The sequence below is a fragment of the Lissotriton vulgaris genome, chromosome 7 (genome assembly GCF_964263255.1).
Source record: "Lissotriton vulgaris chromosome 7, aLisVul1.2, whole genome shotgun sequence".
Classification (NCBI taxonomy): Eukaryota; Metazoa; Chordata; class Amphibia; order Caudata; family Salamandridae; genus Lissotriton; species Lissotriton vulgaris.
The window spans coordinates 1,746,404,190-1,746,429,135 of NC_141695.1; the positions used below are offsets into that span (position 1 = coordinate 1,746,404,190).

The 24,946-nt window shown below is 53.3% G+C and overlaps 1 protein-coding gene across 1 annotated transcript in view; it reads right to left on the reverse strand.

Annotated features, from left to right (window-relative positions):
• Nucleotides 1–24,946, reverse strand: part of GRIK5 (glutamate ionotropic receptor kainate type subunit 5) — a 396,169-nt gene that overhangs the window by 138,994 nt on the left and 232,229 nt on the right. Inside the window, exons 9-12 of the mRNA XM_086929097.1 lie at nucleotides 24,144–24,248; nucleotides 21,803–21,910; nucleotides 20,645–20,848; nucleotides 18,604–18,717 (exon numbers count right to left, since the gene is read on the reverse strand). Of these exons, the coding sequence (XP_086785223.1) occupies nucleotides 18,604–18,717; nucleotides 20,645–20,848; nucleotides 21,803–21,910; nucleotides 24,144–24,248 (531 nt within the window). The remainder of the gene's footprint in view (nucleotides 1–18,603; nucleotides 18,718–20,644; nucleotides 20,849–21,802; nucleotides 21,911–24,143; nucleotides 24,249–24,946) is intronic.

The window sequence follows — 24,946 nt, forward strand, 5'->3', positions numbered from 1 at the left end:
TCTGCAGCATCCCGGGAGTCGTCCGGTGTTGAGTGCGGTGAGGGTGGCGGCTGTGTAGGTCAGGCGAGTCGCTCGGGGTCCTCGTGGACCAGGGGTCCTGGCACTGGGCGCGGTCCAGGCGCTGACGGCGTAGACGGGCTTACCTTTGGCGCGCCTTCGGCGCACAATCGGCGCGCCCGCTGCGCGTGACCGCTGCGCGTTCGCACGGTCGCCATATAAGGCCAAGTGCGCGGGTGGGCGGAGCAGCTGGGAGGCGGGAGCGGGGAGGGTACAGAAGAGAAAAAGGGGCGGGGTAAGCGGCGGTGGCGGGAAGCGGGGAGGGAGAGCGGAGGGCGGCGAGGTAGGCGGGCAAACAGGAAGAAAACCACAAAATCGGGCACAAAATCAATAAAAATACAGGCACAAAGGAAGGAAGAAACAAAACACAAAAAAAACAGTCAGGAGAACCGGCAGGCGCTCACAGACCACGCCGCTCGAAGGAGGGGGCGTGGTCAGCGGCAGACGAGGCAAGGGGGCACACGCAGCAGCTGGTGGCCGTGCGGCGCGGGGGTGTCCTACATATATATATATATATATATATATATATAGATATATATATTTATGTCTTTCTTGTAATGTCCTACACTGTACATACTGCACTTCTCCTTGGAAAAGAACCACCTTCATATATATATATATATACATATATATACACACACAAATTATATAGAGATAGATCATATGTCATAAGTGGTGGGCAAGACCATCAAAGGTTAGGGTAGCATCATGCAGTTCATAATGCCAGGCAGGTGTATATATTGTTAAAGGAGAGGAGCGGTTTCAGAGTGGCCAATAACATTTCTAAATGCTTTAAATTGGGGGCGTGGCCGAGATGGCGGCGTAGGAGGACGCGACCTTGGCGATCTCCTCCGGCCCGGGCCCCTAAACACCTTATGCAGAGCTGATCTCCCCCCTCCGTTGCTTGCTGGAGACGGCGGGTGCAGCAGGGAACTGGGAATCTTGTTACGGCCGAAATCTGCGCTCTGGAAGGCACCGACGGAAGACGGTGAAGCTGACCCGAGCTTCGAGAGCCTTGCAGCCGACCGGAAGCGTAGCTAAGCCCACCCAGTGGGTTGACTCGAGCCTGCGGCGTCGCACGGAGGAGGCCGCCATCGCAGCTTGGAGAGGTGCGGGGCTCTGCGCGGATCCGTCTGCGGCCGCGGTGTGGAGCCGCTGGAGGTGGCACGGTGCTGAGGCGGCTGAGGTGGCACGGGATCGGGCCCCGGACAAGAGAGGCGGTCGGAGTCACGCCGCGGACGGGGCTGGAGCGGTGCCGGGAGTCCCGGGGGCCTGCCGTACCGGACCGCAACACAGGATTGTCCCGCCCACCGACACCGCAAGAGGAGTAGCGTGATCTGGGCAGCGGGACTCGGGCCAGGTGGGGTCTCGGGCACCACTGAAGCGACGGCCCCTGGGGTCTTGCTGGCTCCCTTCCGGTTCATACAGCGGAACCCGGCCGGGAGCTGACTGTGGAGTGCTTGGCTGTGGCCTGAAGACACCATTGTGGGACTTTCGTCTACGTCCCGTTCAGCCTGGCGCGGAGGCGGAATTGGCTGGGGTCGGAGCCCCGAGGGACACGAGGTGGAGCATTGATGTGACTGGGGGCGCCAGAGGCTCACAGACCCTTGAAGAAGCGGAGGCCCATTCCTCCGGCCATGTGCTGTCTAGGTGGAAGGAGGCAGCGCCTGACAGTGGTGGAGAGCCTGGAAGCCTACGTGGGCCGGTCTCGGTGCGTAGCGGCTGCCACGGTAAGGGGGCCTCCCCCGAATTGGTTTCCCTTGGCGGAGAGTGGGAGTGGCGGAGCACCTGTGGGCCTGTGCTGTGGAAGTTCTGCGTCTGGCCTGCTGGTGATTGTGCAGTGGATCCGGCCTATCCTTGAGACTGGTGGTATTGTGGGACACGGAGGTCTGCTCTCTCTCCCCCCCGGGCTGACCCAGGCTGTTGTGGCTGCTTTGCTGAGACGCGCGCAGTGCATGGAGTACGTGCTGGCAGCGGATGCGTGGGGGAGTGACGCTTCACTCTAGGACCCTCGGCTCACCAGGGTTGCTCGGGTGACGGGACTAACGGCCGCAGCTAGGTCCCGGGTGAACTTGTGCGATTGGCAGCCGACGGAGTGAGCGGGCGGAAGGCCTACCTCCCCGGAACGGACGACTGGCTGGGGGCCAGGTGGTTTAGTACGCGCCGCCACTGCTGGTGGAGATTGGACGTCTTCCCCTATCGCCAGAATGGCCGGCAATAAAGGAACCAGGAAAGGTGATCGCACCCTACCGGAAATGCTGAACAGGGGCAATACACGGCAGGACCGCGGACAGCATTCCCCAGGCCAGTCCAGCAGCTCGCAGGGGGCGAGCGGAGGAGAGCCGCCGGTGACCAGGTCGTTCCTCGAGTCGCTTTTTAGCTCCTTGCGAGAGGACTTCCAGACGCTCAAGCAGGAAGTGGCGGGAGAGGTGAGAGAGGTTCGGCGGGAGGTCGACGGCCTGGGAGAGAGGGTCTCATCTGTAAAAGAAGCGGGCCACGTCAGAGATGAGGAACTCACGCAGCTCCAGCAGGAAGTGATCAGGCTTCGCGACCAGCAGATTGATCTCCAATCCCATGTGGAGGACCTCGAGAACCGTTCCCGGAGGAACAACATCCGGGTCCGGGGCGTTCCTCTAGGAGAAGAGGGGGAGGATGCGGCGGACTATCTGCGAGAGCTGTTCAGAGACATTCTGGGTGAGCCGACTGATTTTTCGCTTAGGGTTGATAGGGCACACAGAGTGGGCCCGCGGCGCAGGGCCCCGGCGCCTCCCCCCGATCTTCTGGCCTACCTGCCGGACTACCCTCTGAAGGAAAGGATCCTGCGGGTGGCCCAGACAAGGCCTTCCTTGGAGTTCCGAGGTCATAGGGTGGCCCTCTTTCAAGATCTCTCGGTGGTTACCCTACAGAAACGAAAGTCCTTTAAAATTGTGACTGATTTCTTGCGGGAACATGATACTCAGTACTCATGGGGCCATCCCTTTCGTATCATCTTCCGCTGGAACGGGATCTTACATCAGCTGCGTTCCCTCCAGGATACCTGTACTGTGCTGGGTATCACGGCCACTGACGAGGATGCTCCCACTCCGCGTCGACGCCGGGTCACCAGGGATGGCTGGCAGTCGGTTCCGGGCCGCGGGTCCCCGGCCTCTTCAGGGAGGCCTAACTCACCAACTATCCGGGCTGATATGGCTGACGCTGTGAGAGAGGTCGCCAGAGAAATGGCGACGGAAGAGGTTGCCTTGACCGCCTAGACACTCTCCGGGGGGAGATCGACATCGCCTCTTTTTGAATCACAGCTTTGGGGGCCTGGGGGGTTGGGGGGGAGCGAAGGTTGTGTGGTGTCTGGACGTCCACTTTTGAGACTTTTCCATAGACTTGCCTGTTTGGCCGGGCTTGGACAATGGTTCCCCTGTCTCCTTTCTTGAGGAGACGGGGACGGTGGTTTGGGAGGGGGAGGTGGTTTGGGAGGGGGAGGGGTTTTGTTGGGGTGTTGGGGATCCGGGGGGGTTGTGGGAGTTGGGAGTGAGGGTAGGGGTTGTCCAGTGCGCTGTGCTAGGAATTGCTGCTTTGCCTGTGTTTCTCCACATTGTCTCACTCAGCGGCGGTAGGGAGGTGGGTGTGGGGGTGGACTGTGAGGTTGGCTGGTGTGTAGGGAACAGCCCGATTAAGTTATCACTCTCGCCTGGTGCTAATTTACTTAGGACAGCCCACGGACGCGCTGGAGTTCGCAGCATGCAACGGGTTGCCAGGGAGGGAGGGCTGGGGGCTCATATGCCTATTCTTGACCTTTGCTTGGTTTCCGGAAGGGGGGGGGTCTACATACCTTCCATGGACTCCGCACGCTGTACATGCGCTTTCTTGCACTCTACCCACCATGCCTCCTTACACTTGGTCCTGACGCTAAATGTTAGGGGATTGAACAACCCTGTTAAGCGGCGAGCGGTGCTCTCACTGTTAGAAAATTCTCATGCAGACATTTGCCTTCTTCAGGAAACACACTTGCTGGCGCGGGACACACACAGGCTGCGATCTCACAAATTTCCACTCCAGTTTTTCTCCACTTGCAACACTAAGACTGCGGGGGTGGGGATTCTGGTGGCCAGACACTTTAAGGGGGTGCATCTTCACAAGTTTGCTGAACAGAAGGGGAGGTTACTGGCGCATAGGTTCAGAGTTGGGGGCCTCACATTCACGATTGGCTCCCTTTACAGCCCTAATGACAAACAGGAGCGTTTCCTACAGTCAGCTGTGGAAGATGTCACTGCTTCGCCAGACCGACATATCATTCTCGGTGGGTATTTTAATATGGTTTTCAATTCCGCAGCAGATAGGTCAGCGCAGCGCTCTCCACAGGTCGGGGAATTCTCGGCCGGCTGTAAGACACGGCTCGCGGAAGTAGATCTCCTTGACCTCTGGCGTCATTTACACCCCACAGATAGAGACTATTCGTATTACTCTCATGCACACAAGACCTATGCACGGCTTGATCACCTTTTAGTTACGACCCTGGTGAAAACATTGGTCTCCTCGGCTGACATGGGAGTGTTACCCTTGTCGGACCATGCTCCTGTTGAGGCCTCGTTGTGCCTGCCCCCTACTGCCCACCCCTCAGGGATACCCTTTTACATCGGAAGGTGGTAGTGGACCGTATCGAGAAGGTTACCCGTGATTACCTGGCGCACAATGACAATGACGACACCACCCGGGCCACGCAGTGGGCGGCATTAAAAGCCGTCCTCAGAGGGGAATTCATGTCGGTCTCCGCGGCCGAAAACAAAGAGCGGCAGGCCAAGAGGGAGGAGCTTACCGGTAGGGTTCGGGAACTTGAGTTGATTCATAGAAGGACCGGGGCTCCGAGGATCTGGCGGCAACTGAAAGAGGCGAGGAAGCTTCTGGCAGCCTTGGACATGGATTGGGCAGAATACGTGGCTCTTCGGCTGCGCCATGCCTTTTACACAGGGGGAGACCGCTGCGGTAAGCTGCTGGCTAATAGGCTTCGGGCTGCGCGGCAGAGCCAGTCGGTGAAGGAGATCCTCGACTCCGGTGGAAATGTGGAGACGGAGGATGCCCGCATCTCGGCGGTGTTCCGAGGATTCTACGAAACTCTCTACACCGGGGATCCGCCGGATATGACGGCCATATCTTCCTACCTGGATTCGATCACCCTGCCATCCTTAGACGTCCTGCAAGCCGAGCACTTGAATAGGGACATCGGAATAGAGGAGGTGTTCTCGGCCGTTGCCAAACTTAAACACGGCAAAGCACCGGGCCTGGACGGCTACTCCGCCCTTTTTTATAAAACGTTTTGCACGACCTTAGCTCCTGTCCTCACTCGCCTTTTTAACTCTCTCGCGGAACCTGGTGCCATCCCGCCTGATCTCCTCGGGGCTTCCATCGCGGTTATTCCTAAGCCTGGAAAGGATCCCAAACATTGTGAATCCTACCGACCGATATCCCTCTTGAATGTAGACCTGAAACTCTATACCGGGATTCTGGCCAGTCGCCTAGCACTTCACATGCCCGGTCTGATAGATCCGGATCAAGCTGGCTTCGTCCCAGGGAGGCAGACTGTTGATAACACAAAAAGGGTGGTCCATCTGCTGGAGAAGGCTTCTAGGATTCCTGGGGAGAGGATGATGCTGGCGGTGGACGCGGAGAAAGCGTTCGACCGAGTACATTGGCCCTTCCTGGAACAGGTATTGGTGAAGGCTGGCATCGGGGAGAAGTTTCGCACTATAGTCCACAACTGCTATAAAGAGCCGACGGCCGTAGTCCGTGTGAATGGTTATACTTCCACGGCCTTCACTATTGAGAGAGGCACTAGGCAGGGTTGCCCACTTTCGCCCCTGCTCTTTGCTTTATACATGGAGCTGTTGGCCCAGCGAGTCCGGGATAACCCGGCAGTGGAAGGGATACGAATGGGGGGATTCACTCATGCGATCAGCCTTTATGCTGATGATGTCATCTTCACAATAGATACACCCCGGACGGCCCTACCGGCTTGTGTACAGGAACTCGCCGCCTTTGGTGCAGTCTCCGGCTTTAAGATGAATGTAGGGAAATCGGTGGCCCTGGACATCTCTCTGGACCCAGCCACCAGGGAATATCTACAGGGTGGGTTCCCCCTGCTTTGGTCTTCGGAGGCGGTACCGTATCTGGGGATCAAGATAGCGCCCACGTTGCAGGCTATGGTTTTGGCGAATTACTCGGCCTTGGGAGCAAAGATCAGAGAGGAGCTGGCCCGCTGGAACCGCGGTATTCTCTCATGGTTAGGACGGATTGCTGCCGTTAAAATGACCATCTTGCCCCAGGTTCTCTATCTGTTCAGGGCATTGCCGCTTCAGCCGCCGGTTGGGTGGATTTCGCAGCTGCAGTCAGATGTGGCCCGCTTCATTTGGCAGGGGAAGAAGCCCAGGATGCGCAGGGCCTTGTCTTTTTTGTCTCCTGAGGCGGGGGGTCTGGGCATCCCGGATTTTCGTAAGTACTTCCAGGCGGCGCAACTGCGGTACCTGGTGGAGTGGTGCAGATGGGAGTCAGATAAGCACTGGCTTTTCCAGGACCAGGCGGTGGCGGGTAGGCCTCTGCAGGAGATTCCGTTTTTGCACCGCTCCCATCGGCCTAAAAACTTGTATGCCTCCTTCATCACTAGGGTGCCTTTGCGAGTTTGGGACGCTACTTGCCTTAAATATGATCTTACCTCGTTCCCGTCGCCTCTCTCCCCATTGGTAGATAACCCGGCTTTTACTCCCGGAATGGAGAAGGGTGCCTTCGCGCATTGGCGGCAAGCAGGTTGTAGAGCTTTGTGCCACATGTATGGTCCTGAGGGGGTTATTCCCTTCACGCAGTTCCGTCAGGGGTTTTCTCTTCCTGAGACTGAGAGGCACCGTTATATGCAAGCCCGACACTGGGCCCTTCAGCCACAGGTTAGAGAAGCGGCAGATAGGCTCTTCTCGCCATGTGAGAGATGGCTGGTGTCCCGTGCGTCAGATTCAAAGCTAATCACGGATTTATACAGGTTTCTGCAGCTACCCCCCACACACTTTTACAACCCGGGGAGGGAGAGATGGGAGCGGGAGCTTGGGAGGACGCTGAGTCCTAAGGAGTGGGACCAGATTTCCTACAGGGCACGCCACTCAGCATATCATGTGGGCCTTACTGACACTTTCACTAAAGTCACTACCTATTGGTGTTACACGCCGGAGCGTATTCACAAATTTGATCGCAGTAAAGCGAACACATGCTGGCGGGGGTGTGGACATCGTGGTACTCTCACACATATCTTATGGGACTGCCCTCTTTTAGCCGCCTATTGGACAGAAGTGTTGGATGCAATAGACTCTCACTTCAATACTGAGCTTCCGCGCTTCCCTGCATATACCCTCTTGGGGCTCCCGAACGACTTGATGTATCCCCTGAAGTCCAGGAGGGGTAGACAGATCGCTATTGCCTTAGGCTCTGCGGTCCAGAATATTTTGGTTCACTGGCGCACGGCCACACCGCCCACTGTCACAGGTTGGCTTTATAGGTTGTGGCATGTTCTGGGTATGGAAAAGATGTCCCTTATGGTGGCTGGGGACATAGCCCAATTCAACGAGCTTTGGCAACCGTTCCACGCTCTGCTGCTTACGGAGTTTAGAGAACTTACCTGCCCTAGGTATCTTCGCCTCCTGCGGCTCACGAACCCACCGATACCAGACCGATGAGCTGCCGTGGGGTCCCCCCTTTCCTCAGGATTTTTGATTTTGTCATACACATGGGGAGATGGTGATGCACTGGACGACGGGTGGGGAGGGTGGGGGGGAGTTGAGTTGAGATAGTTGGGGGTGGGGGGGGGTGTTTATATGGAAATGTTGTGTCGCACCGGACCTATGCACTCTTTCACCTGCCTGGTTGGACTACCACCGTGACCCGTGATTGTTGGCTTTTGTACTTGTCTAATCCTTAGGTGCTACTGGGAACTTTATGATGATGTGTATTTGTCTTGGTGTGTCATGATGAATAAAATACTTTAAACATAAATGCTTTAAATTATCCAATTTACTGCCCGTAGAAGGGTATAAGAGTGAGTTGTCCACAATAAGATTCAAAGTCATGGCATATCGATGATTGCAAATTCCACCAGCGAGCCCTCAGGTCACCGAGCCTTTGGAGCCAGCCTCTTGGACTAGCGAGCCTTCTGGTCACTGAGCCTTTTGAGCCAGCCTCTGGGACTAGTGAGCCTTCAAATCATTGAGCCTTTGGAGCCAGCCTCTTGGACTAGCGAGCCTTCTGGTCACTGAGCCTTTTGAGCCAGCCTCTGGGACTAGCGAGCCTTCAGGTCACTAAACCTTTTGAGCCGGCCTCTGGGAACAGCGAGCCTTCAGGTCACTGAGCCTTTGGAGCCAGCCTCTGCCACGAGCGAGCCTTCAGGTTACATAGACTTTGGAGCCAGCCTCGGGGACTAGCGAGCCTTCAGGTCACTGAGACTTTGGAGCCAGCCTCGGGGACAAGCGAGCCTTCAGGTCATTGCGCCTTCGGAGCCAGCCTCTGGGACTAGCGAGCCTTCAGGTCACTGAGCCTTTGGAGCCAGCCTCTGGGACTAGCGAGCCTTCAGGTCACTGAGCCTTTGGAGCCAGCCTCTGCCACTAGAGAGCCTTCAGGTTACAGAGACTTTGGAGCCAGCCTCTGGGACTAGCGAGCCTTCAGGTCACTGAGCGTTTGGAGCCACCCTCGGAGACTAGCGAGCCTTCAGGTCACTGAGCCTTTGGAGCCAGCCTCGGGGACTAGCGAGCCTTCTGGTCATTGAGCCTTTGGAGCCAGCCTCTGGGACTGGCGAGCCTTCAGGTCATTGAGCCTTTGGAGCCAGACTCTGGGACTAGCAAGCCTTCAAGTCACTGAGGCCTTTGGAGCCAGCCTCTGGGACTAGCAAGCCTTCAGGTCACTGAGCCTTTGTAGCCAGCCTCTGCCACTAGTGAGCCTTCAGGTCGCTGTGCCTTTGGAGCCAGCCACTGGGACTAGCGAGCCTTCAGGTCACTGAGCCTTTGGAGCCAGCCACTGGGACTAGCGAGCCTTCAGGTCACTGAGCCTTTGGAGAAAGCCTCTGGGACTAGCGAGCCTTCAGGTCACTGAGCCTTTGGAGGCATCCTCTGCCACAACCGAGCCTTCAGGTCACTAAACCTTAGGAGCCAGCCTCCGGGAAAAGTGAGCCTTCAGGTCACTGAGCCTTGGAGCCAGCCTCTGGGACTAGTGAGCCTTCAGGTCACCGAGCCTTTGGAGGCAGCCTCTGGGACTAGTGAGCCTTCAGGTCACTGTGCCTTTTGAGCCAGCCTCTGGGACTAGTGAGCCTTCAGGTCACCGAGCCTTTGGAGGCAGCCTCTGGGACTAGTGAGCCTTCAGGTCACTGTGCCTTTGGAGCCAGCCTCTGGGACTAGCGAGCTTTCAGGTCATGGAGCCTTTGGAGACAGCCTCGGGGACTAGCGAGCCTTCAGGTCACTGAGCCTTTGGAGGCAGCCTCTGGTACTAGCGAGCCTTCAGGTCACTGAGCCTTTGGAGCCAGCCTCTGGGACTAGCAAGCTTCAGGTCACTGAGCCTTTGGAGCCAGCCTCTGCCACGAGCGAGCCTTCAGGTTACAGAGACTTTGGAGCCAGCCTCGGGGACTAGCGAGCCTTCAGGTCAATGAGCCTTTGGAGCCAGCCTCGGGGACTAGCGAGCCTTCAGGTCACTGAGCCTTTGGAGCCAGTATCGGGGACTAGCGAGCCTTCAGGTCATTGAGCCTTTGGAGCCAGCATCGGGGACTAGCGAGCCTTCAGGTCATTGAGCCTTTGGAGCCAGCCTGTGGGACTAGCGAGCCTTCAGGTCACTGAGCCTTTGGAGCCAGACTCTGGGACTAGCAGGCCTTCAAGTCACTGAGGCCTTTGGAGCCAGCCTCTGGGACTAGCGAGCCTTCAGGTCACTGAGCCTTTGTAGCCAGCCTCTGCCACTAGTGAGCCTTCAGGTCACTGTGCCTGTGGAGCCAGCCACTGGGACTAGCGAGCCTTCAGGTCACTGAGCCTTTGGAGCCAGCCACTGGGACTAGCGAGCCTTCAGGTCACTGAGCCTTTGGAGACAGCCTCTGGGACTAGCAAGCCTTCAGGTCACTGAGCCTTTGGAGCCAGCCTTTGGGACAAGCGAGCCTTCAGGTCACTGAGCCTTTGGAAACAGCCTCTGGGACTAGCGAGCCCTCAGGTCACTGAGCCTTTGGAGACAGCCTCTGGTACTAGCGAGCCTTCAGGTCACTGAGCCTTTGGAGCCAGCCTCTGGGACTAGCGAGCCTTCAGGTCACTGAGCCTTTGGAGCCAGCCTCCGGGACAAGTGAGACTTCAGGTCACTGATCCTTTGGAGCCATCTTCTGCCACGAGCGAGCCTTCAGGTCACTAAACCTTTGGAGCCAGCCTCCGGGACAAGTGAGCATTCAGGTCACTGAGCCATTGGAGCTAGCCTCTGGAACTAGCGAGCCTTCAGGTCACTGAGGCCTTTGGAGGCAGCCTCTGGGACTAGTGAGCCTTCAGGTCACCGAGCCTTTGAAGCCAGCCTCTGGGACTAGTGAGCCTTCAGGTCACTGTGCCTCTGGAGCCAGCCACTGGGACTAGCGAGCCTTCAGGTCACTGAGCCTTTGGAGACAGCCTCTGGTACTAGCGAGCCTTCAGGTCACTGAGCCTTTGGAGCCAGCCTCTGGGACTAGCGAGCCTTCAGGTCACTGAGCCTTTGGAGCCAGCCTCTGGGACTAGCAAGCCTTCAGGTCACTCAGACTTTGGAGCCAGCTTCCGGGACAAGTGAGCCTTTAGGTCACACAGCCTTTGGAGCCAGCCTCTGGGACTAGCGAGCTTCAGGTCACTGAGGCCTTTGGAGCCAGCCTCTGCCACGAGCAAGCCTTCAGGTCACCGAGCCTTTGGAGCCAGCCTCTGGGACTAGTGAGCCTTTAGGTCGCCGAGCCTTTGGAGCCAGCCTCTGGGACTAGTGAGCCGTCAGGTCACTGTGCCTTTGGAGCCAGCCACTGGGACTAGCGAGCCTTCAGGTCACTGAGCCTTTGGAGATAGCCTCTGGGACTAGCGAGCCTTCAGGTCACCGAGCCTTTGGAGCCAGCCTCTGGGACTAGCGAGCCTTCAGGTCACTGTGCCTCTGGAGCCAGCCACTGGGACTAGCGAGCCTTTAGGTCACTGAGCCTTTGGAGCCAGCCTCTGGTACTAGCGAGCCTTCAGGTCACTGAGCCTTTGGAGCCAGCCTCTGGGACTAGCGAGCCTTCAGGTCACTGAGCCTTTGGAGCCAGCCTCTGGGACTAGCAAGCCTTCAGGTCACTGAGCCTTTGGAGCCAGCCTCCGGGAAAAGTGAGTCTTTAGGTCACAGAGCCTTTGGAGCCTGCCTCTGGGACTAGCGAGCTTCAGGTCACTGAGGCCTTTGGAGCCAGCCTCTGCCACGAGCAAGCCTTCAGGTCACCGAGCCTTTGGAGCCAGCCTCTGGGACTAGTGAGCCTTCAGGTCACCGAGCCTTTGGAGCCAGCCTCTGGGACTAGTGAGCCGTCAGGTCACTGTGCCTTTGGAGCCAGCCACTGGGACTAGCGAGCCTTCAGGTCACTGAGCCTTTGGAGATAGCCTCTGGGACTAGCGAGCCCTCAGGTCACTGAGCCTTTGGAGACAGCCTCTGGTACTAGCGAGCCTTCAGGTCACTGAGCCTTTGGAGCCAGCCTCTGGGACTAGCGAGCCTTCAGGTCACTGAGCCTTTGGAGCCAGCCTCCGGGACAAGTGAGACTTCAGGTCACTGAGCCTTTGGAGACAGGCTCTGGGACTAGCGAGCCTTCAGGTCACTGAGCCTTTGGAGCCAGCCTCTGGGAACAGCGAGCCTTCAGGTCACTGATCCTTTGGAGCCAGCCTCTGGGACTAGAGAGCCTTCAGGTCACTGAGGCCTCTGGAGCCAGCCTCTGGAGATAGTGAGCCTTCAGGTCACTGCCCTTTGGAGCCAGCCTCTGGGACTAGTGAGCCTTCATGTCACTGAGCCTTTGGAGCCAGCCTCTGGGACTAGAGAGCCTTCAGGTCACTAAACCTTTGGAGCCAGCCTCTGGGACTAGAGAGCCTTCAGGTCACTGAGGTCTTTAGAGCCAGCCTCTGGGACTAGCGAGCCTTCAGGTCACCGATCCTTTGGAGCCAGCCTCTGCGACTAGCGAGCCTTCAGGTCACTAAACCTTTGGAGCCAGCCTTTTGGACAAGCGAGCCTTCAGGTCACTGAGCCTTTGGAGCCAGCCTCTGGGACTAGAGAGCCTTCAGGTCACAGAGGCCTTTGGAGCCAGCATCTGGTACTAGCGAGACTTCAGGTCATGGAGCCTTTGGATTCAGCCTACGGGACAAGTGAGCCTTCAGGTCACTGAGGCCTTTGGAGCCAGCCTCTGGGACTAGCGAGCCTTCAGGTCACTGAGGTCTTTAGAGCCAGCCTGTGGGACTAGCGAGCCTTCAGGTCACTGATCCTTTGGAGCCAGCCTCTGGGACTAGCGAGCCTTCTGGTCACTGAGCCGTTTGAGCCAGCCTCTGGTACTAGAGAGCCTTCAGGTCACTGAGCCTTTGTAGCCAGCCTCTGGGACTAGCAAGCCTTCAGGTCACCGAGCCTTTGAAGCCAGCCTCTGGGACTAGTGAGCCTTCAGGTCACTGTGCCTCTGGAGCCAGCCACTGGGACTAGCGAGCCTTCAGGTCACTGAGCCTTTGGAGACAGCCTCTGGTACTAGCGAGCCTTCAGGTCACTGAGCCTTTGGAGCCAGCCTCTGGGACTAGCGAGCCTTCAGGTCACTGAGCCTTTGGAGCCAGCCTCTGGGACTAGCAAGCCTTCAGGTCACTCAGCCTTTGGAGCCAGCTTCCGGGACAAGTGAGCCTTTAGGTCACACAGCCTTTGGAGCCAGCCTCTGGGACTAGCGAGCTTCAGGTCACTGAGGCCTTTGGAGCCAGCCTCTGCCACGAGCAAGCCTTCAGGTCACCGAGCCTTTGGAGCCAGCCTCTGGGACTAGTGAGCCTTTAGGTCGCCGAGCCTTTGGAGCCAGCCTCTGGGACTAGTGAGCCGTCAGGTCACTGTGCCTTTGGAGCCAGCCACTGGGACTAGCGAGCCTTCAGGTCACTGAGCCTTTGGAGATAGCCTCTGGGACTAGCGAGCCTTCAGGTCACCGAGCCTTTGGAGCCAGCCTCTGGGACTAGTGAGCCTTCAGGTCACTGTGCCTCTGGAGCCAGCCACTGGGACTAGCGAGCCTTTAGGTCACTGAGCCTTTGGAGACAGCCTCTGGTACTAGCGAGCCTTCAGGTCACTGAGCCTTTGGAGCCAGCCTCTGGGACTAGCGAGCCTTCAGGTCACTGAGCCTTTGGAGCCAGCCTCTGGGACTAGCAAGCCTTCAGGTCACTGAGCCTTTGGAGCCAGCCTCCGGGAAAAGTGAGTCTTTAGGTCACAGAGCCTTTGGAGCCTGCCTCTGGGACTAGCGAGCTTCAGGTCACTGAGGCCTTTGGAGCCAGCCTCTGCCACGAGCAAGCCTTCAGGTCACCGAGCCTTTGGAGCCAGCCTCTGGGACTAGTGAGCCTTCAGGTCACCGAGCCTTTGGAGCCAGCCTCTGGGACTAGTGAGCCGTCAGGTCACTGTGCCTTTGGAGCCAGCCACTGGGACTAGCGAGCCTTCAGGTCACTGAGCCTTTGGAGATAGCCTCTGGGACTAGCGAGCCCTCAGGTCACTGAGCCTTTGGAGACAGCCTCTGGTACTAGCGAGCCTTCAGGTCACTGAGCCTTTGGAGCCAGCCTCTGGGACTAGCGAGCCTTCAGGTCACTGAGCCTTTGGAGCCAGCCTCCGGGACAAGTGAGACTTCAGGTCACTGAGCCTTTGGAGACAGGCTCTGGGACTAGCGAGCCTTCAGGTCACTGAGCCTTTGGAGCCAGCCTCTGGGAACAGCGAGCCTTCAGGTCACTGATCCTTTGGAGCCAGCCTCTGGGACTAGAGAGCCTTCAGGTCACTGAGGCCTCTGGAGCCAGCCTCTGGAGATAGTGAGCCTTCAGGTCACTGCCCTTTGGAGCCAGCCTCTGGGACTAGTGAGCCTTCATGTCACTGAGCCTTTGGAGCCAGCCTCTGGGACTAGAGAGCCTTCAGGTCACTAAACCTTTGGAGCCAGCCTCTGGGACTAGAGAGCCTTCAGGTCACTGAGGTCTTTAGAGCCAGCCTCTGGGACTAGCGAGCCTTCAGGTCACTGATCCTTTGGAGCCAGCCTCTGCGACTAGCGAGCCTTCAGGTCACTAAACCTTTGGAGCCAGCCTTTTGGACAAGCGAGCCTTCAGGTCACTGAGCCTTTGGAGCCAGCCTCTGGGACTAGAGAGCCTTCAGGTCACAGAGGCCTTTGGAGCCAGCATCTGGTACTAGCGAGACTTCAGGTCATGGAGCCTTTGGATTCAGCCTACGGGACAAGTGAGCCTTCAGGTCACTGAGGCCTTTGGAGCCAGCCTCTGGGACTAGCGAGCCTTCAGGTCACTGAGGTCTTTAGAGCCAGCCTCTGGGACTAGCGAGCCTTCAGGTCACTGATCCTTTGGAGCCAGCCTCTGGGACTAGCGAGCCTTCTGGTCACTGAGCCGTTTGAGCCAGCCTCTGGTACTAGAGAGCCTTCAGGTCACTGAGCCTTTGTAGCCAGCCTCTGCCACAAGCGAACCTTCAGGTCACTGAGCCTTTGGAGCCAGCCTCTGGGACTAGCGAGCCTTCAAGTCATTGAGCCTTTGGAGCCATCCTCTGCCACGAGCGAGCCTTCAGATCACTGAGCCTTTGGAGCCAGCCTCTGGGACTAGCGAGCCTTCAGGTCACCGTGCCTTTGGAGCCAGCACCTGGGACTAGCGAGCCTTCAGGTCACTGAGCCTTTGGAGCCAGCCTCTGCGACTAGCGAGCCTTCAGGTCACTGAGCCTTTGTAGCCAGGCTCTGCCACGAGCGAGCCTTCAGATCACTGAGCCTTTGGAGCCAGCCTCTGGGACTAGCGAGCCTTCAGGTCACCGTGCCTTTGGAGCCAGCCTCTGGGACTAGCGAGCCTTCAGGTCACTGAGCCTTTGGAGCCAGCCTCTGCGACTAGCGAGCCTTCAGGTCACTGAGCCTTTGTAGCCAGGCTCTGCCACGAGCGAGCCTTCAGGTCACTGAGCCTTTGGAGCCAGCCTCTGGGACTAGCGAGCCTTCAAGTCATTGAGCCTTTGGAGCCATCCTCTGCCACGAGCGAGCCTTCAGGTCACTGAGCCTTTGGAGCCAGTCTCTGGGACTAGTGAGCCTTCAGGTCACTGAGCCTTTGGAGCCAGCCTCTGGGACTAGCGAGCCTTCAGGTCACTGAGCCTTTGGAGCCAGCCAACGGGACAAGTGAGCCTTCAGGTCACTGAGCCTTTGGAGCAAGCCTCTGGGACTAGCGAGCCTTCAGGTCACTGAGCCTTTGGAGCCAGTCTCTGGGACTAGTGAGCCTTCAGGTCACTGAGCCTTTGGAGCCAGCCTCTGGGACTAGCGAGCCTTCAGGTCACTGAGCCTTTGGAGCCAGCCTCCGGGACAAGTGAGCCTTCAAGTCACCGAGGCCTTTGGAGCCAGCTTCTGGGACTAGCGAGCCTTCAGGTCACTGAGCCTACGGAGCCAGCCTCTGGGACTAGCAAGCCTTGGGGTCACTGAGCCTTCAGAGCCAGCCTCTGGGACTAGCGAGCCTTCAGGTCACTGAGCCTTTGGAGCCAGCCTCTGGGACTAGCGAGCCTTCAGGTCACTGAGCCTTTGTAGCCAGCCTCCGGGACTAGCGAGCCTTCAGGTCACTGAGCCTTTGGAGCCAGCCTCTGGGACAAGCGAGCCTTCAGGTCACTGAGGCCTTTGGAGCCAGCCTCTGGGACTAGCGAGCCTTGGGGTCACCGAGCCTTCGGAGCCAGACTCTGTGAAACATCAAGTCACACATGCTAATCTTTTAGTTTGTGCTTGAAAGCAAATCTGAGTTACCATCTTGAAGTAATTTTTTATTCAGCTGGGATTTTAACTAGATGATCTTTTAATGCTTGTGGAACTCTGCCTAGAGGGCTCGGATTTCTGGTGTCCTTGAGTTGATATTGGTGCTGCTTGTGCTGCTGTGTATCAGGGCTTCTCTTCTAGTTTCAGGGAAAGGACCATTCTCAGGATCTTGACCATCTCCAGGAGCTCACGCGTTGGAACTGGAAAGTGTGGAGAGTCCACCTCATGTTGAAGTTTTTACGTAGAGTGATTCGCCCGGTAACTCTCTCTATCCTGGTAGTTGCTCCACCACCCTCTGGTCCCAGGAGCTGTGGCTAATCACCTGTCCATGCCACAGCCTCAGCAACCTCAGAGTCAACACCATTCTGGGAACTGGTACTCTGGTTGTGTAGGCCTGCTCTTGGCTGGGCGCGACAGGATGACTGCGACACTCCTCGCGGCAGCATTGACTTTCCATTGTGTCATAGCCGAGGCACCTGGCGCTCATCATGTGATGTACGTGTGGAGGAGATGGTCAGTCCAGGAATCTGAGCATACACAAACATGAGTAACCCTCTCCACTACATGCAGAGCGCATGCTGCAACCGTACATGTACGTGAATCCAGGCATGTTTGTCTTTGAGGACATGTGTAGCAGTGCTGAGATACATAATATAACAGATAACTGTCAACAACCAGCCTCCGTCTACTTGGCATTATCATGCTCTAGTTTCAAAGATGAAATGCTTCTCTCTCTCAGGTAAGTCGTAGTTCCCTCCCTTAGTAAGTCTGAACCTCAAGTCTGCCTTATTATAACAGTACTGCGTACTATGGTGTAATTTAGGGTCTAGTACCCCCCACCCCAACAGTTGATGCTGTATTTCGTAATGCTGTAAATGTCCACCTTGGAGTGTTTGTCTCACCTTCAACAGCGCAGAGTCATTTTAGGATTACACATTGCTCTGTCCCATGTTGGGCCATGTTCATTCACATCACAGGTCTGTTTCAGTCCAACTGAGTGCTGTCCTGTGGAGGGGCGCTGAACTCAGGGGGAGCGCTGTGTTTAGCAATAACTTATGATTGGAGAGATGAGGGTCACTTTAGACAATGGGAGTGAGAGAATCTGAGAAGACAGTCATGGGGTGTGGGGGCGCCAAAAATGATTGTCCACCTGGTGCCGCCAGCGCTAACGCCGGCCCTGCCCGATCCTAAGCCCTGCACAGTGCACCTCACTCCTTCCTGAGGCCTTTCTTCAGACTGGTGACAAGCTGCAGTGGCATCATCGTTACTAACCTAACTCAAACCTTACCACCAACCTTGATCCTTCAGCAGCCAATAATAGCAAGACTTTGGCAAACCTCTAAATCTCAGCAAATCCAGTTTGACTTGGATCTGTCTACGTCAGACTAAATCCCAGACTGAACACAAATGGGCAGATGGTTGCGACCACATGATCATAGGACATACGTCCTGTGATCACTGTAAGAGAAAGGAGGGAAATCACTGACACAGGATTACTGAAGTGACTACCATAGATCCCACTAACATAGACTGTACCATGAGCTAATGACAGGTCATTGTTAGATGGGATGTACCATGAGCTAATGACGCATCATCTGTAGATGGGATGTACCATGAGCTAATGACGCATCATCAGTAGATGAGATGTACCTTGAGCTAATGACGCGTCATCGGTAGATGGGATGTACCATGAGCTAATGACGCGTCATGGTAGATGGGATGTACCATGAGCTAATGACGCGTCATCAGTAGATGGGATGTACCATGAGCTAATGATGCGTCATGGTAGATGGGATGTACCATGAACTAATGACATGTCACTGGTAGATGGGATGTACCATGAGATAACGACGCGTCAACAGTAGATGGGATGTACCATGAGCTAACGACGCGTCAACGGTAGATGGGATGTACCATGAGCTAATGACGCATCATCTGTAGATGGGATGTACCATGAGCTAATGACGCATCATCGGTAGATGAGATGTACCTTGAGCTAATGACGCGTCATCGGTAGATGGGATGTACCATGAGCTAATGACGCGTCATGGTAGATGGGATGTACCATGAGCTAATGACGCGTCATCAGTAGATGGGATGTACCATGAGCTAATGATGCGTCATGGTAGATGGGATGTACCATGAACTAATGACATGTCACTGGTAGATGGGATGTACCATGAGATAACGACGCGTCAACAGTAGATGGGATGTACCATGAGCTAACGACGCGTCACCGGTAGATGGGATGTACCATGACCTAATGACGCATTATCGGTAGATGGGATGTACCTTGAGCTAATGACACGTCATCGGTAGATGGGATGTACCATGAGCTAATGACGCATCATGGTAGATGGGATGTACCATGAGTTAATGACGCGTCATCGGTAGATGGGATGTACCATGAGATAATTACATGTCATTGGTAGATGGGATGTACCATGAGCTGTATAAAGATGAAATGACTAACATAGGATACACTATGCGGTATGTATGCACCTCTTGTAGGGTGTCATTACCAATGGACACAGCAGGCTCAGTTCTAACTGGGGATTCATTACTTTTGAACATACCATGTGCACTCGGTACAGGATGCTGATTCCAAGCGTCATGAAGGGTTTGGAGAAGTCGATCACCTTCTCCCGCTCTGCGGTGATGGTGAAGGCTGCCACGGCCAGGTCTGCTTTCTGGAAGAGAGAAAAGATGAAACCGTCCTGTTACGCAACACTCAGAACATAAAGCTATCCATCCTATGACCTTATTGAAGATACTCATTAACTGTGTGAACTTCTTTAAAATTCTCAAAGAAGTTAACACCCGTAGGACTGATTCTGAACTTTATCAACGACTTTTATGAGAGCCATCAAGCATTTGAACACCTTGGCACTCTCAAGAGAGTCGCTGCCCCGGTCGTCTTAATGGACACTCCAGTGGAACCCAAAACTAGATGTTTTCACCAGTGATTATTTAAAACGTCTGGAAAAGGGTCTAAGCACCTTTATCATTGACGATCAAGAAACTCAAAAAAATGTGCGCTCAACAAAGCCTTGCTAACCGTGTGAGGATCTAAAGAATTACAGAAAACCCCAATATGGTGTGAAACTCAAGGGACCCAATAACTATGAGTATAACCAAGACAGTCAAGATCAACACAAAACCTTTGAATGTGTCCAAATCTGTGAGTTTTGTGAGGAGTCTAAAAGATTCATTCAAACTGTGGGACCAAGTATGACTCCCTAGGGGACCACCACTGTGAGCATGCCTAGAACTGCCAGGAACTTAATTTAAAATGACTTTAACGGAGACTCTCTTGAGATGTCCAAAGATTTTAGCTTATCAAAGACTCTCAAGAGACTCACAGGCACTAAATTTATCAGATATTCCTATAGACTCGCCACCTCTGTGAGCATCCGTAGAACTCCCAAGAAAATCCTTACCACTGTGTTTATCGCAGACTCTCTTGAGAGTCACCATCTTTGTGAGGTTAACAAAACTTTAAAAATATTCAGGAAAAGTTTATTTATTAGAGAATCTCACGAGAGTCACAAATGCTGTGAGCTTATCGAAGACCATCAAGAGACGCATAAAAACGGAATTAATCAAGACACCAACAGAAAAAGAAACTCCTTGAGCAGAATTAAGACTCTCGAGAGATTCATTAAAATAGGGTTTAACTGCGATTCTCTATAAATTCTCAAACTCTGTGGGCTTTTTACAACTCTGAGGGGGCAGATTGGAGATTCTCTAGAGCCTCGTCAACTCTGGGAAATTATCTTGGGCTCTCAAGGGACTCAGTGCACCTGAGACCATTACAGACACTCGCCTGAGGTTCCCTGGCTGTGTGTATTTAAGACTGCAGAGACTCACTAAGACTGTGAACATAGTAGAGGCTCTCAGAGCTCACTTGGAAGTTCACAAAAGAATTGCCTACTCCGGGAGCCCGTATAGGACATAGAATTAATTCACGAGGCATGGGTACACATTGCACTCTAATCGCATAGACTGACAAGTGCCTTGTGCTTGTCTAAAGTTTGCAGAACTTTGTCATGTGCATCTGAACCCCACAAGAGAAACTCACACACCACCAGGACTTCTCTGGCATTGATAAAGAAGTGAAACACAGACGTTGTGAGCTTATTTGAGATTCACAACATGGACACATACATCCTACGCGTGTGTCTGAAACTCACAACATTGACTCCCACACCATGTCCTCGTCTGAGACTCATAAAACAGATGTGAAACAGATGTGCTTGATCAATACAACTGAGTACAAACCATGTGAGCTGAACTTCAACTAATTTTAAACTCACACAATTGACTCACAAGGCCCTTTGTACACACAGCATTGATTTACAAACAGTGTGTGTGTATTGCAGATTCATATGACAGATGTACAAACCCTTGGTCCGTGTTTGGTACTGAGCTCACAGCATGTTCCGAGAGTCTGCGGCTTGCATCATTGGCTCATGGACCTCATGTGCTCATGCGAGACAAGCAGTAGGGACTCAAACGTATGAACCCATCAACAGCAGCTCTCAAAGCATGTCTCATTCCCTGAAGTTAGCTGTATCTGGAGCTTCACTTGCCCTAGTAAGGGGCAGAGATGCATACCCGGTTGATGAGCTCCCCGACCATGCCCGTCCAAGATCCATTGGGTTCCGGGGCCCCATACAGGGCGTCGTCCACGAGTTTGATGTGATAGTGGAACTTCAGGATGTCCGATAGTTCCTTCAGCATCTCCACGCAGAAGCCCTCGTATTGCTCATTGCCTTCATACTGTTGGAAGTTCCCTCTCCTCATGACGTATGGGTTCTCCTGTGGGAAACAGTGAGGAAAAGGGTGAAATGTGTCAAAATATAGGGACTCTGCCTCAAAACACAGCACTTGGACATAATAATGCCACCTTGAATCACCAGCAACAATCACCACCAGTCATGCATGACCAGCAATGACCACCAATTACCACAGTTACTTCCAACCAGAAATCACCACAAGTCACCTGCTTCTAGCAATCACCTCAGTAGCCATCATTAGTTTGCCACAGTCCGTCACCACCAGCCACCTACCACCAGAAATCACCATTAGTTACTGTCAGTCACCTGCTACCAACACCCAACTAATACCGGCACACTAACTAATATTTGCAATCGGCACAAGTAATGCCAGGTAATCTCTGTGCAGAATACCAGTTGCCCAGGTACAGGGCCAGGATTACACGGTAACCAGACATAGTGCTAAAGTGTTAAAGCTCCACACGGACAGGTCAATGCAATTTCAATTTCATAAGTCTTTATTTCGATTTAGAAATGATAAAAGACAGCAAAAAAGACTGGACATTTACATATTTTAAAAGATAATTCGATAACATATCAAGCAGCAGATTATCATGGTACCATATACCGTTAGAGAGTTATATCAAATTGTAAGCCGTCCATCTAGTGATTAAAACAATAAGTTAAGTACATTAATTGAGTTATTTCATATGTTTTAACATCCGTTGAAAACACATACAATTCATTGTACAAATTTTAAAAGTTTTAAGAATAGAAAGAATATATCTATGTATATACATTTAGGTGGCATGATCACAATAAATAACTTTAAAAAGAGAGACAAATTATCACTATAAACATGATTTACCAGCTCGGATTATCCACATCCAGTCAGGTCAATATACTACAGCCCATCATGGAGCAGAGAAACCAGAGCCTTCACCCTTTCCTCATCCCCCTGCCTCCCGCCAGCTTCAACCATGCTCGAGGGACTCACCAGGATGGTGGTGATGACCAGCGTCTTGTTCTCCAGAGTCTCCGAGGTGTTGAGGTTAAGCGTGGTTGCATTCATTGCCAACGTCCGGTTCGAGTACCAGACCCCCACCTGCGTGGATGTACAACGATAGGCTTGATTCCATTCTTTGGTGAGCGTCCTGAGTCCACCTGAGTCTACCATAACCATTCGAGCCCAGTTCTCACCATCTTAGCATGCAAGAGACCCCAAGACACATCTTATCTACCTTATATGATCCTCTGATAAAATGGGAACTAATCTACATATTCATTCAATCCCTGGTCTCAGTGTCAAAAATGAACTCTAGCGGACTAATGGGAGATCTTATCCTTGCCTATCCTTTACTTGGCATCTGCGAATTGTATTAGTAAGCAGGAAGGCAAGTTGATTCAAAGAGATGGAAGCAGCCAATCAATGGAGCCGATTCACAGAACTAATCTGAGACAAAATCCTAAACCTACTACTTCTGGTATTCACAGAAGGCACTTACAATTTTTAGTATTCTCAGAAATCACTTATGACTCCTACTTTTACGTCCGCAGTTGGGCCGAAAACTCCGCACCCGGACCGTACTCTCTGCACCAGGACCGTACTCTCCAGCTACGGCTGTACTCTCCGTCTCGAGCCGTAATCTCCGGCTTGGGCCGGATAAAGTGTAATCAATGGGCTGGAATGCAATTTTTACAAAAAGGAAGATTATGCATGTGCAATAAAAGGGAGATGAGGTGATGTAAAATAGTTTAGGCAGGGGAAAGGGTATGGCCAGACACTACATCTTAACCCAGAAAAGTTTTGCTCCTTTGCATCATGGTACATGCCGTGCACAATTTGTGCTCCTCTCAGTGTTGACTGCGGTGTCAACACTACAGTCAACACTGAGGGGAGATCAAATTATACCTTGATACAAAGGAACAAACTTTTCTGGGTTATGATGTAGTGTCTGGCCATACCCTTTTCCCTGTCCAAACTATTTTTCATGACCTTCTCTACCATTTATCACACATTCCTCATGTTCCTTTTTGTAAAAATTGCATTCCAGACCATTGATTACAGTTCAGCCGGCCCGAGCCGGAGAGTATGGCTTGAGCCAGAGAGTACGACCCTAGCTATAGAGTACGGACCAGGTGCAGAGATTAACCCCATCCATGCTGGTGACGAGCTCAGCTCGTCATGGAGTACAGCTGAGCTGTACTCAAGACAAACTGAGCTCGTCACCGCCATTGGAACGTTCGCACGCGGGGCTAATTTGTCTGCTGTGCTGAACGTTCTAAAAACGGGTGCGGCCATGACGAGCTCAGCTCCGCTGTGCCTCATGACGAGCTCAGCTCGTCACCAGCATGGGGGCGCTGTGCGCGCCCCCTCCCCCCCGCACAGCGGGGGGAAAACACCCCGCAGCAAAGGGGTTAAGACCTGACTGCAGACATAAGGTTAGGAGTCGTAAGTGATTTCTGTGAATACCAAAAATGGTAAGTGCCTTCTATGAATACCAGAAGTAGTACGTTTAGGATGTTGTCTCAGATTAGTTCTGTGAATCTGCCCCAATGTTCTCTCCTCTCCCATAGCTTTAGGTTTCCTTAGAGTGGAAAAGGCTTCCAGCTGGAAAAGCATCTGTGAACTGAATTTTCAATCAGAAGCAATATTGTGAACATCATAAATACTGTCAGGTGGTGTGATAATGCTGGTGATTTCTGCAAATGTCTCTGGGAGCCTTTTGATGCTTGCTGACACTTTAAGATGTCACTGGAAGTAAATACCAACCCAGAATGTTTGAGAAGAGCTTCGGCGAAAGATGGAGATGTCAGCCGGTGACGCTAATTCTGCTGCTACAATTTCCTAAATATTGTTCAGAAACATCATAATCAGGGTTCAGGCAGTGATTATAATGGTCTGGGTTCTTACATTCTCAAATGAAAGTGCTCTATGTGTACCTACAACCACACCTTCTTAATACCCCAGAAACCAATCCGGACAAAGTTCTGCAGACCAGCCCTGCAATGGAGATGTATGACGTTACGACGCATACTTTTACCACGCATGCCTTTACAACGCGGTTTTTACAACGCATGCCTTTACAACGCATAGTGCTTTGGGGAGCTGGATAGTGAATAGTTTAATTTACTATTCCAACTCCAGTCCCCGTGGATAGTAGGGAAGGTGTTGGATAGTAAATTAAACCTATTCCCTATCCTAGAGCGTGCCCCCAGCGCAATGCGTTGTAATGGTTTGCGTTGTAAAAGTTGCGTCGTAAAGGCACTGCGTTGTAAAAGTTGCATTGTAAAGGTTGTTTACCCTACAATGGAGATGGAAGTGACCTTGGTCTCACCTCTCTGTGGCCATCTTTCGACTTCTCCAGTATTCTCAGGGTGTAGTTGGTTCGCTGTCCTTTGCTGTTGAATTCCACCCTTCCCGTGAGTCCATCATGCTCTACCTGAGGGGGTGCCAGAAAGAAATTAAATGAAGGGGGAGCAGAGCAATGGGCTGAGGAAGAAGGGTGCCAATTACAACAGGAGACAGAGTTAAGGAGACAGAATCAAGGGTTCAGAAATATTTGTGGGTGACCACATATAAAAGAGTGATACATACTTAATGGTGTTGAAACATGGATAAGGAAGCAAGTGGAAAAGCATGGTGTGACTCAAAAGGAAAGAGAAACAACCGTGGAAAACAATAACAGTAAGTGTCCTTAGAGGAAAGGAAGCAGATCAGAAAGGTGCATGCATAGTGTGAAGAATGTATGTATGAGAGAGAGACAGAAAGAGAGTGCCATACACCTCTGAATAGATTTGAATTAAAGGCATTATCAGATCTGAAGGCTGATAGGGGTGAGATTATCAGGAAGGCAGATACAGCGGGCCGCGTGGGTCCGATGGACGATGCTGATTATGAACAGGAGGCACTGACACAGGAGAACAGTGATTTAAAGCAGGAGAAAGTGGCAGAAAGAAAAGTCAGGAACCTGAGCTGTGGCACCGGGCAGCAGTTATATAGTTAAACACTCGAAACGCGTCAAAGTCTCCACTTTACAGGTGTTTTGTTTAGGACTTAAATACTGGGCGTTATTTGTATTTTTACTTTATTTGCTTTTTGCTGTTTTAGCTTTGACTGCTTTTATAGCTTTAGCTGCTA